This window comes from Ornithodoros turicata, chromosome 4 (assembly GCF_037126465.1).
Source record: "Ornithodoros turicata isolate Travis chromosome 4, ASM3712646v1, whole genome shotgun sequence".
NCBI classification, from domain to species: domain Eukaryota; kingdom Metazoa; phylum Arthropoda; class Arachnida; order Ixodida; family Argasidae; genus Ornithodoros; species Ornithodoros turicata.
This window is the reverse complement of record NC_088204.1, coordinates 38442486-38456219: the sequence shown is the minus strand read 5'-3', so window position 1 is coordinate 38456219 and position 13734 is coordinate 38442486. Positions and strand designations below refer to the sequence as shown.

General features: G+C 44.1%; 1 protein-coding gene across 1 annotated transcript in view; it reads left to right on the top strand.

Annotated features, from left to right (window-relative positions):
• LOC135391445 (NADPH:adrenodoxin oxidoreductase, mitochondrial-like) overlaps positions 1-13734 on the top strand; it is a 52324-nt gene that overhangs the window by 25915 nt on the left and 12675 nt on the right. The window contains 1 exon segment of the mRNA XM_064621701.1: positions 10597-10659. Coding sequence (XP_064477771.1) covers positions 10597-10659 — 63 coding nt within the window.

Sequence of the window (13734 nt, the reverse complement as noted above, 5' to 3'; positions counted from 1 at the left end):
ATTGTTCTGAACATAGCTCGTGCAAATCAACAGAGGATAGTGGCAGTAAATGATGAACCTGCACACACCCCGCCGGTCGTTTTCAGAATTTCTTTCTTAGTGTACTAACTGAGTGCAAGTTCAGAATCAGAATGTTGCAAGATCAAAATGTAGTACGCAACTTTGTATACGCCAATGGCGCCTACAGCGGTATGATGGACTTCGGAGCCCATCTCGAACAAAGAGTGATGTGCGATGTCAATTTCGGAAAGCGGCAGACGTATAATAAGCGAGTTTTTTGGAAAATAAATATATTTTTACTTCACACTGTGCACAGGTTAGCCACAGTTGCTTCGAGGCGCTAACACTGAATTAAAAAAAAAAAGTGCAAAGGTTCACTTAGCTCGAAATTTTTAGCCGTCCAGACGACTTTGAACTAACGAGGTTCTACTGTGTATAAATTAAATACAATATTTCAAGGGATTGCGAGGATATAACAGGTAATTCAGTCACATTCGCTGACGTTTTAGTACAAGGTTCTACTTCAAAGATGAGCTTTGACATTTGAATGCGTGAACTGAGCTGACATTCCATGGTATGACCATCAGTCACGTGACGTTCTAATGTCACTAAGGATGAACGAATGACCCAATCTTTTGAACGACTCACTAGACTGAGCGGTAAGCTAAATGAATTAGCTTACCAAAGGGGACTGTTTTGGCCATCACTAGACTGTACAACTTTCCGTCTTGTTCCGGTAAGATTTCCAATGTGCAGCATTTTGCAACATAGCAACACAGTTGCTGATGAGGTGGAAGAAGTAGAAGGTGTGCCAGTTCCACCTTTTGACGCTTGGCTAGTACTTTGAAGTTCGGATGTCTGCAGCTCAGTCCTCAGCAGACTTGTTTTGACGTCCCATTTCCTTTGTTCTTTGCTACAAGCATTGAAGTAGTATCTTCCTGCTGCTTTAGGTTTCCACGCCTCCGTGATCACCAGCATCCAGAGAGCCATGCCATTGGGTCGCCGTTTGTTTGGTTGTGCTGTCTACAGCCGCACTTTCAAACTACTCTAAGCATTCTCGCATGGTTGTAGACTGCAGGTGCACTTCATCAACAGGTGGTGCTTGATTATAATTTTCTCCCCCCATCGTCGCGAAGTGCCATTTTACGTGTACTAAACGGGCTTAACCTGAGACTTGTGAGCCTCAATTCAGGGTGTAGATTTGGGAAATAACCGGGTTACACATGCGGGGATTGTTAATAATTTGGTTCCTGTTCGAATTTCGTTGTGTATTATTTCGTTGTTATAAGGTTGTGACTCTAGTTTTGTCACTGACATTGAACTTGTGCACCAACTCCTGGCAGATTCCGCAAAATTCGCCCCAATTGCAACCTTCCATTCATCATCATCGATAGCAAATGGCCTGCCCTCACATGGAGCATTTCCAATTGACTCGTGATCATATGCAAATCATTTAAACCATTGTTGAGCAGTGCAAACACTAGAAGAACCTTCTCCTAAAGACAGACATATAGGTTTTGTCTAGCAAACATTAGACATTTGGAGTGGATTGTAAAAATAGAAGACTGGTTTAGCCACTCCAAACTTTGCAGACTGGTAGCCAATTGTCTCAAGTTTTAAAAAATCAAGAAAAATCTCACGCTGTGCATTTTCTTTGGACTATCTCACTCAAAAGCTGTCATTTTTCTCCTGCAAACTCAAACTATAGTTTTGCTTGACCCATACACTATCTAAGAATGTAATTAACATCTGAATAGCTTATGTTCGTAAAGTCAGCACAAGCTGGGACGCTGTGCCAATTATGCACTTTTCGCTGGCTACTGCTCCTGTCACCCCCGCCAGCTTAAACTGACAGCACCAATCCATCATGTGATTGCATTTTTCTGGAACTCAAAGCAGGTGCAATGTGCTTACCATATAAAAACAATTAAGCTGCATCAATATCTGACATTTTGAATAAAAATAGAATATTTTCATATTTGTATTTGATTTGAGAATTTCATATTTGTGAATTTGCTTAAATTAAATTAAGTTTGAATAGAAAACTTCTGTATAAGAAAATTCAAAATGACCCCACTTTTGCTCGCTAGATAGAAAATTTGTTAAATTGAACCTGTGGAGAAAAAGTTGCGCAAGCACCACCAGCGTAGTCCCTTCAATCATAGGTGGGCATTTTTGAAAAATTAATTCAACATCACATCATGTCCAGCCATGCCAACAACACATAACATCACATGACATCACATCACCATCACAGCCCATCACATCATAACTCATCATTTGGTATCAACATCACAGTCCTTCACATCATAACGCATCATTCAACATCACACCTTATCACACCATAACCGTCATTTCACCATCACGGCCCATCATATCATTGTTCATTATTCAACAGCACAGCTGATCACATCATGATCGCATCATTGCCATCATTCAACATCGCAACCTGTCACATCATATCCATTATTTAACGACACAGCCAATCACAATCATAGTCAGAATTCAACTTTAGAACCCGTTCTAAATCAGCTTAATTTAGAATGGTCCTACATGATAAATTCCAGAGACTGATTATATGACTGAGGAATGGAGATGCCGTTGGGTAATATTACAGTTTAAAGGGGCCATGCACACATTTTTAGGAATTTTATTTGACTTCTACCTGAAGCAAAATAGAGCAATGTAATTTGATTTACTGTATATGCCTTGGTGCCCGTGGTACAACTACTGGCATATTTCAGTTTAAAGGGGCGGGCTACATGTTTTAGTGATTTTAACTTCACCTGAAGCACAGCAGAGCAATGTGTTTGAATTACTCTTTACACTTCCCGCCAATGACACAACCATGGCATGTTGCATACTGCAGTTTAAATTCGCGATACACGCAGTTTTAGGAAATGGCATTTAACTTCTTCCAGGGGCAAAGGCAGCAACATAATTTGAACTACTGTTGATGCTTATGACTGCAGCAGAGTCCTTTAAAACAAACAAAACCCCTTTAATCATGGTGCCAAATTCTCATTAAACGAGTTATGTCATGCCATTCCAACGGGTGATGCTTATGACTGCAGCAGAGTCCTTTAAAACAAACAAAACCCCTTTAATCATGGTGCCAAATTCTCATTATAAACGAGTTATGTCATGCCATTCCAACGGGGTTGTAACAAATTGACCACAAATATTCGAAAAAGGTGAAAACAGAGCCCCTTTCAAAGCTGCAAGAGCCTTTAGTCATGTTGCCAAAGTCGTATTATGAACGACTTATGTCATGCTATTCATTGGGATTGCAACAGAGCGACCGACCGCGTAATTAAAAATGCTGGGAGCAGAGCCTTTGAAACGACTAAAATCCCTTTATCATGGTGCCAAAAATGATATTATGAACGACTTATGCCATGTCATACCACTGGGATTGTAACAGAGGCGGCCACAAAATTTGAAAAAGGCGGCAGCAGAGCCCTTTCAAAAGGGCAACACTGCCTGTATCATGATGTGGAGACATGTTGTCAACATGGTTCGACTCATTGGAGGCCAACATCACATCATAACTGATAGATGGTGGGTGGCACAGTCAGTACAGAGTTCGCTCGCCACGCGTGATGACGGGGATCGATTACTCTCATGTCTAGCATTGTTTCTGTACAGTGGATTGCATTGCTATGACAACGTGGCGGAAGGTGAGATTATATATCAAACTCAACGTGACATCAAATCATTGCCCATCATTCAACATACATGTCATTCTGAGTTGATGTGATGAATGATGTCGGTGATGGCCACATAAGCGAATTTGCTGACCTATGCTTTCAAACATACCATATAAACCGGACTATAGGTCGAGGTATTTAAATAAAGAACAAGTCGCTAAATCCGCCCTGTCTTATATACCAGTCCGTAAGCCAATAAGGGGGTCCGTCTGTCAAGACATGCACTGTCATGTGCTTGCGTGGAGAGGGCCGCCGAGCTACATATACAGTAATTTCACGCGTATTGGCTGCGGCTTATGCACAATTTTTTTTCTCACGGCGCTCTGCAGCTTATGCACCAGTGCAGCTTATGTGATGACTATTTTTCCTGGTATATTCCCCATACGCTGGTTTTAACGAAAGGGCCAACTGTGTCTCTGGAACAGCACTGCCCTCGCCAGTGCACAAACAATGTCTAACAGTGGTGCGTCAACATACGAGTAAATTGACCATCCTGGTGCCTTCCCCCAAGCAGCTTTAACAAAAGTGGGGACAGTGATTCATCATCATGTCTTCTGGAAGGCCACTGATCCGTCGATCCATGAAAAAACACACAACAAGGCAGTCCGATCTTGGTACAACACTAAAACTGACCTCTTTGTTGTACTCCATGCCGACCCCGGAGTATGGACCTCAGGGTTTATGTCCTTCTCTATGGTCTCCTTTGTCCCACAAATTAGTCGCGTTGTACTGCCTGCGGGTTAGCTGCAAGTGCGGGCTTATCTGCCCGAAAATTTTCAAAATGTTCCTAAAATGGATCGTGCGGCTTATACCTGTGAAATTACAGAAATTTCCACGTGATCGTTGAATCAAACATTCAACCAACCGCCCCATACATTATGTATCGTTGAATACCTTGCCATTTTCCGCTTTTGCCTTCCTTGAATTTCAGCCGTTTGCATGTGAAGGCAATTCACTGCACGTTTTAACTCAGTGTGATCGCGTTGCTGAAGAGCATGGCAATATGTCGTGCAACGTCTGTTACATAAATTTAAACCGTATCTGTGCCTTCATATTCTCTTGTGCTGTCTACTGTACAAACGAAAAGGAAGTTATTAGGTGCAAGAACAATCGTCATTGTAATGTTGAAAAAGGATGAAGATGAACTCGTGGTGGCTAATAGAATAAATGAACTTCCAACATTTCACGAAAGCATCGCCGTTTCTAACTCAAAGTTTGTACATTTTTTAGGTGCCGAAACCCGGGAGGGACAGAACGTTAACTAATTACTAGCGAGATCGATGACTGCTTGTGAAATTCAACAAGGGAACTTTTGAAACACAAGAGAGGACCGATTCGAGCAGCTGCTATGAGGCTTATCGGTGATATAAAGCAACTAATCGATGGAACACTCTCACAACTAGCTTCAGGGGTGATCTTCATGAGAAGCTAGATCTACTGAAGGTAAAAGATGCCAGATTACAACAGTTGAACGCATCTACAGAAGCGCTCATCACAGGATGACAAAGACTACGCCGAAGAAATTTCGAGCTCACAAAATGTATGAAGACAATATATGCATCGCAAAATCTCGAGCCTTGCAAAACCTAAGCGATGAGAACGGCGAATCGCTGTCAACACATCGGGGAGGGCATAGACAAGCCGCAGGAGACAACAGTACAGTCGAAACTTCAACGAAGGCTATGCGAACAGCGTGAAGCTACCGAAGCTAGAAATTCCAAAGTTTAATGGGGATCTTCGTAAATGGAACAGTTTCTGGGACCAGTTTGATTCCACCATTATCGAAACCAGTCAATCGTAACATCGTCAAGTTCAAGTATCTAAGGAGTTGCCTCACCGACAAGGCTGCAATGGCGATATCTGGACTCTCACTCACTGCAGATAATTATCATGTTGCCTTGAAGCTGTTGAAAGAAAGATTCAACAAGCGAAACCTTATAATCGACGAGCACTTGACGCGACTTCTGAATCTGCCCAAAGTCAACGACTCCAGTCAAGTAACGAACTGCGGGGGCTGTATGACCAAGTCCATGACCGATGTCGATCAGTGAGGCCCTCAACGTTGCCTCTACGTCATAACGGGGTCTTACTACTTTCTGCGTTAAGAAAGGCTGTTCCAGGCGATCTCAACATTGAGAACGACAGAAAGTACATCGACAACGAGAAGACTTAACCTCGTATTTAGCCTTTCTCAGGATTGAGATCACTAGCCGCGAGAGAAGCGTCACTCTGCATCGAGATCCATCAGCCACAAGACTTCTCATGAGACAGTACAGCGCCAGTGGTCACTGAAGTATCCACCTTCAGGAGTCCCGTTGGCAGTAGGTGCGGAAGAGACAAATTGTATATTTTGTGGATGTAATCAACGCAGTCTTGAGAGCTGTTCTGCGCAAATTCTACTTCAAGCGAAGAAGGACAAATTGATGTCTCAGGGACGGTGTTTTTCGGTGAGGTCGACGATACCACCGCTCAAGAGACTGTAGAATGCCAATAGACTTGGATGCTTAAATTGTGGAGGCAGACATCTAACGGTCATGTGCGATCCATTACCACGTCCGAATATTGCACAATCGTCAACGCTGATCACATCTGCTGGCCTGAGCTCTGCAAAGTTTTGCCAGAGACACTGTTCTGCTTCAGACATTAAAGGCTTGGGCCGAGAAGCGAAACCGAACGTCAGCTGGTGCGAGTGCTTCTTGATGGCGGAAGCCAGAGGCCTTTTATTAAGCGCTCTCTTTCGGAGAAACTCAACTGTCGGCCAGTAGGAGAGGAACAGGTCACACTTCACACATTCGTCAATAACGCTCCCTGTAAAAGGAATTGTCGCCACGTCCAGGTTTTGCTACGAAGTCAGTATGACAGAAGAGAACAACAGATGGAAGCTCTGGAAATGCTAGACATATGCAACGGTGTCGTGGAATTACCAAACAGCGATGTATTTCAAAGCTTCGACAGGCAGGAATGCATGTTGGTGACCTTTTGGCTACTGGCGAAGCTGTGAATGCGGCATCGAAATGCTTATAGGCGCCGACGTTTACTGGAGAGTTGTACGGACAAGACGAAACACATCAACGAGGATCTGGTGGCGGTGAAATACAGTTTTTGGTTGGACAGTGCACGGCCCATTCATACAGCGTCAACTACTGTTTGCACGAGCGTGGGCGTCATGATGGTAACAGTCGGACCACAAGAAGCAAGCTGTCTATTCAGAACACCGATATCACGACCGATCAAGATGCTGTTCTACAGTCCTTCAAGTGTACAGTGAGAAACGTGAACGACAGATATTGAAGTCTATCTGCCGTGGAAGACCTGTTACCCTGACCTGTCATCAAATGAAAGAAGTTGCAAAAAGGAGACGCCGTTCCCTGACAACAGAAACACCCGAAGAGCGACCATGTCTTGCAGAGTATGACAAGGGGATTTGGCAAGCGCAACGAGAGAGTTTCTCGGAAGAGTTACGAAGTCCAGACCAGCAAACATTGGAGTCATTGACGAAAGGTCTCCCGCTTCGAAACCTCTCCCCGTACCTTGGATCCTACGGAATCCTTCGCCTGAGGAGAAGACTTCAGGAAATCAACAGGTATTTCGCGGAAAAAACCAATACTTCTACGAAAGTTTCACAGCTTCACGAATAAATTAATTATGGGCACGCATATTCGTTTACTTCACGGCGGTTTGAGAGATACTCTGGTAGAGTTGCGGGAGAGGTTGGTGCGGATTGTCAACACTGCTCACAGAAAGGCAATTGGAAGAAGCAGCTGAAGCTCGACGAGCTAGTCACGGTGTTTAACGAAGTGGAGGCGATGCTGAACTCCAGACCCATTACATTTGTCTATTCAGAGACAACAGAGCCCTAGCCTCTAACACCTTCGCATTTTTTAGTTCTGGAAACGACTGACGAAGTTGCCGACTTCCGTACTACCTACTGCTAGGTTTCCTACGTCAAGCCAGCAACAACTTTCAGAGAGCCTTGCGGTATCGAGAATGATTACTGAACGATTTCTGGTGGAGGTGGCAACATGAGTACTTACACGAACTAAAGACCGCTCATTGGCAAAGTGGTTCAAATTCTTTGGCAGGTCGACGCATTGGTTCTCTTGAAAGAAGAAAAAATTCCGAGGGGACTTTGGAAGATGTGTCGCATTGTTCAAAACATTTCCTGGTAGAGACGCTAGAGTCCGTTGGGTGGTAAAATTTCCTAATGGTTCAACTTTGAGGCATGCAGTTCAACATTTGTTCCCTTTAGAAATTGTGTAAGAATGAGCTAGCTCATTGTGGGGGAGTCTGTTACATAATTTAAAACCGTATCTGTGCCTTCGTATTCTCTTGTGATGTCTACTGTTACAAACGAAAAGGAAGTTATTAGCTGCAAGAACAATCGTCATTGTAACGTTGGGAAAAAGGATGAAGAAAGAAACTCGTGGTGGCTAATAGAATAAACGACTTCCAACATTTCACATAAGCTATCGCCGTTTCTAACTCAGTTTGTACAACGTCAGTTCAGAGTATCCAAGAAGTGTGTCCGTTATTGGAGACAACAGAAGCTGCACTCGGCACGTGCAATTCAAAGCATCCGAAGATTGAAGACCGACTTCGCTGCTTTCGTCCACGAACTGGCATCAACACTCGCTTCACCTTGATCCGGACGAAAGCTGTCTAGCTTGCCCGTGCTGAAGACCTGGACAGGTCGCAATTCAAGGAGAGCCCATCGCCGGTGAAGCGTTTAAAGAGGTCTGGCAAAGGCGTGTCAAACTAAGTGTCTGGCAAAGGACGTCTGTATGCCAAAAAGACTGTGTCCCGCAAATTACACAATGAGTGGACCTCCCAGGTCAACCCCAAAACACTGAGCAGCCAAACACGACGGGCATCACTGTCAACTGTCTGGAAACGGGTGTCTGCCGCGTGGAAAGCGCTTCTTGAGGAATTGGTGGTGCTAAGTTCCAAGAAGTGCTGCATAAGCAGCTCGTTGGATGGTACAGAAGATGACGTGCTGTGGAGGTGTCATTGGGAATCATCGATGTCCGAGTCAGAACTGGAGTCAGGTTGCGTCTGAGTCCGATCAAGAGCCGGATTTCAGCTAACTGAGTCAACTTGCATCATTTTATATCTCATTCTGATACAGTTGTTCAATAAATCATTTTTTTTGCTGTCAGCAATACACAGTCGCTTCATGGGTTGTGCAGTAATTCTTTTGCCTTACTTTGTGGTTAGAAAAGGGCGGTTGACCCATACACGGGACCGACCTTTGTGCGGTTTATACTATACGCCATTTGTTCATAGACTGGCTTAAAAAGTACAAACGGCAACACTTATTCTTGAATAGCATGCAAGTTTTATTGAGCACAAATGTCATCGCATACTGACGTGCCATTCAGGAGGGAACAAATTTTTTTGAACAAAAAGCTTTACCTGAATTGTTCTTTCTGATGCGAGCGCAAGAACTATCGTAGCTTTGCGGATAGCACGTTGTTTTTCGCTTTGCCCTTGGACATGGTGTTGATATTTGAGGTTTCTTATCAGCTGACAAAACCTTTAGTTTCTGTGCTGCACTAATCGTGAAGGTTACACAGGAGACAGATCGAAACACGAAAGTTACATGGAGCGACTGCACGGCATCTGTATCAAAAGCGATGAGATGGATGTCTGATCTGCCGAACAGGTAGTTCCACCTAGCAACGCACTGTGATATTGACATTACTCCTTTCCTCTTACTTGGGTATCAGCACATGCAATGCATTCAATGTGTGTGCATTTCAGGCTTCTTGCGCTACAGTGTTGATTACACAGAACATACTGAACCAATACACTCGGTTAAATCAACTGCAGAAATGAGTTGGCCACTTGGAAACGTGTACACGCAACCACAACAATATGCACTTAATGCAAAAAACAAGTTCCACTTCCAGTCACGTTCCACACTATGTTACTAATTGCGTACTTGTTATCATAATTCGAAACTTTGTTTCCATTATGAAGCAACCATAAAAAAATAAACGGACTCTTTCTTGCTTCGGCGCTAAGCAGTGAACGTTGTTTCAGCTCGTGCATCGGTGTTTTTAGTCCATGCTGCGTGTGCCACACTATGGAGCAGTGCTGGCGAAAAACAGTGCGCATTGCGAAGCCGATTGGCGTCGCTGTCCGAAGGACGTGAAGATAAATGTTGTCAGTGAACATTCGAGAGAACTGCTGGGGGCTACAATTCAGTGAGTCAGTATTGAAAAAAATGAAGCAGTACGCATCATCGCTTCCTGTGGATTTCATTCCGTTGCCGCCAAAGACGGCTCTTTTTTCGCTACGTTTTTCTTCTCAACAGTAGCGCTGCGTGAACAAATTTTGCTTGTATGATACAATTAAAACACAAACTTTCATTTGCGGAGCAAGTTGTTTTTGGAATTTAGTGCCCCATTAATAGAGGATTTCGTTAAATCGACTTTCGCTGCATCGAGGTTCAACTGTATTTGAAAGTTCCTGAATGCACGAGGCTTATGCACTAACAACCATACAATGTTTTCCCAGCTGTAGCGCGTTTCAGGCTTGCGATGTCAGCATAACGTAAAGTCATTCAGCGCAAACAATTTTGCGATGACCCGGTCTGTAATCCGGCAGTTGAGAAGGTATGGTCTAGCACAAGATAGCCTTGTCCTTGTGTCCTTCCTTTGCTACTATATTCTTGCTTTTAAACAAACCTAGCAGCCCAGTAAGTTACTTATTTGTGTTTATGGAGTAACCGATAATTTTGCATTTCTCAGGATTCTTTTTGCTGCTCTGCATTATTTTATTTATGATTCATTCGACCTAGGCTATTGTCCAGTTTTCATTTCACACGATAAAGGCGTGATTTCTCACTAGCGTTATGTGAATATATTCGTTTTCTTAAGTGCAGGAAGTAGATGGCCGTTGGAACGCTGTTCCCGTGGGTGACACAGAAACTTTAGATTGCCAAATTGTAAGCAACCTTTCATCTACAAATGTACATATAGTCTTATAATTGTGTTGATATTTGATGTTCCTGAAAAGTAAAATGTAGCAGAAAGTTTAGAAATGACTGTCCTGAATTTATAAAGTTTAGAAAAAAAAGACAAACATAACTGTACAAAAGCAAGAGGAAAACTGAAAGGCATATTTTATTGGAACATGATGAACAAATGCGTAAGAGAGCTTGACAGACATACAGAGTAAAACCCTTGTAAAGAAAAAAGAAAAAAAGAAAATTAAGTCGGCATCTGCATCAAGCAACCCCAGACTGGTTGACTATAATCATACCTTTGTTGAGCAGGAGAAGGGTGCAGCAAATCACTTATCCAGGTGTGCCATGTGCAGTAACTAGCATCAGAAGTAGCCATCCATGCAAGGTGGCAAGTTCATCAGGTTGATGCACACATTGTACCCTTCCACAAAGTTGCGCTCCACATAATCGCTAATAAGCTAACACTTCTAAAAATGATGGCATATGCAGTGGCTCACCAAATGGATATGCGAGGCACTTTGTCGAGCACACTCCATCCTTTACTGCGTTGATGATGACCACTCTTTCTTTTGTGAGGTCTCTCTCCTTCGCATGGCTAACGTCATAGCGGCGGTGGCAGTTACGATGACACATAGTGACTGTTGTGGCATGAAGCCTGGCAGCTAATGGCAGGAAACAGATGAAGGAACTGGAATATGCACACCTTCTGCAATTGAAAGGGTTGACTTCCGGGTCCCAGCACAACTCGTTGCATGTGGGCCAGGCTTAAGAAACATGACTCACAGCTACGATCTGACCGAAACACAAAGCGAATGACGAAAAGGATTTCGAGCATCGGGTACCACATTCGCATGTGTAATGGTCGTTCAAGATTGACCGAGACATTGAGAAAAATCAGCGAATAAATGTAATTGAATAAAACTTTTAGAGGGTGAAGTGCAATCCTTCTAGGGTCAGCAGCATGTGCAGCAGTGTCAGCTATCGTGGCGGCGAGCAGCGTTCCTGTAGCTGTGGAACAGCAATGCATAAAAACGCTCCTTGAGAAGGAGAACTAGGGTGTCTGCCAACCTGGAAAATGGGGAATAGTCAGGAAATTATTGATGCAACTAGAAGAGTCACATGATTATCGGGGAATTTGCCAAAAAGCAGCGGAAGTGAGGTAAAATCACAGACAAGTGGTTTGATGATGCGCAACAAATCATGGGTGCCGATTAGTGTTTGAGTGGCCGCACCGCAGCAATGTTGCTGCAATAGCAGTTCACCAATACAACAAGCTCAGAGGATGAAAAAAAATGGGGCCAGCCCTCACTAATACCCAAGAATGATCTGTGTTATCGGGGATCTGTACCAAAGTGTGGCAGGAGGCACCACGTTCACTTTGGATTTGGTCAAGGAATTAGCTCGAAAATAGTGGAGGAAATTGAAGCCTGCAATTTTGTACACGCCCCTGAGAAAAACAAAGCAGCTGCGATTTGCAAAAGATTACATGCACAGAATGAGGAAGAAATAATGTTAAGAGCAAGAGCGTAACGAATGGTGCAGACAGTTTTGCAAAGGGCGGGATAAGGTGCTAGAGTGGACATGCACATCCGAGTGCAGTCATGCTTGTAAAACATCGCAGGCATTGGGTGCGTAAGTAGGTGCCCTGCAGCGTGAGTTTTTCAGACACCACTCACTTGACGCGCCACAAGCGCCACTTGTGCTCCAGGGAGTGTGAGTCTCTGATCTGGTTTCATTTGGGTGCATGGAAGCAGACGATGAGTGCCTGAGTGCTTGAGATTTTCCGTGACGTATTTCGTGTTGAGCGCGGGCAGGACGGCGTTTGAAGCGCGGGCTCGAAGGAAAATACGGACTTACTTTGTTATATGATGCTCCCTTCTCGAGAAAACTGTCATAAAGTTAGGGAGTGACTTTTTTGGGTTAAATGCCTTTCTCAGATTCGGGGGTAAAAATTTTTTGTAACTTTACTATATATGTTTTTTTTTTTGTTTCCATAGTTTATTTTTAAATCTGTAATTCGGGGAGAAATTGGGCGATAATTGTGCTTCGGGTATTATTGGGTGTTCTTGTTTCTCCTGTTGTCTATTAAGTCCTTTCCTAGTCTTTTTTTTTTTTTTCGGGATCGTGACCTTTCAGCGGTAATCCCTGAAGGCATAGACAGTGTTGACACACATGAGTGTTTGTAATGTTCTACACGGAAGACCCCTTGTCTCCAGCCTCGAACACTGGAACGTAACTTTATTGTTCTCTTTCGCAACCGCTTCCTCTCGTCCTCTTCCCACTACATACCCCCCTTTTGTTAACCGTCCCTCCGCGGACGGTAACGGGATAACGGTTCCAATGGTCACCATTTCATTCGTCCCTCGTGTCCTATATAGCCCACCACTTTTAGAATGCCTTCCTGGTGCACCGTTTTCCACACTTTGTATGGACCATCGAAGCTTGCTTGGGTTTTCCTTGGTTGCTCGTCTTACAAGGACCTCGTCACCAACTTGGATTCAGGGTATCATCGTATTCCTGCATTTGTCCAAGTGTTCTTTCATCTTCTTGCGATACTTGTCGATAGCTTCTGGAGATTGGCGCCGCTCTTCTAGGTGGACATGATCAGTTATACGGAGTTGTTCATTCCGCAGGGAACAGCGCGGGAGCGTTGAATACCGAAAAATGGGGGCTACATCCCAGCGCTGCTGTGTGAAGGATCTGTTTGTGGTGCCTGACTGCCGCTTCTAGAAGCACATTTCCACTCTCCTGGAACTGGGGATACATTGCGATATACAGCTTTTAAGTCCCTGATGGCCTCTCCGCGAGACAGTTTGCTGCTGGCTGTACGGTGTTGTTGTGCGTAATTGTACCCCTCGTTGCTGAGCCCAGGCTTGCACCGGCGACTCCTGAACGCTGTTCAATTGTCCGAGATTATTATCTTCGTGCCCCAAAACATGTCGCGTTCCAGCAGCTTGATTACACACTCGGCGTTTTCTCTCCCTGCACGCGCGGCTGCCATTCGCATGCACTGATCGACCGCTACCAGAAACGCTTGCGCTCAAGCAACTCCTT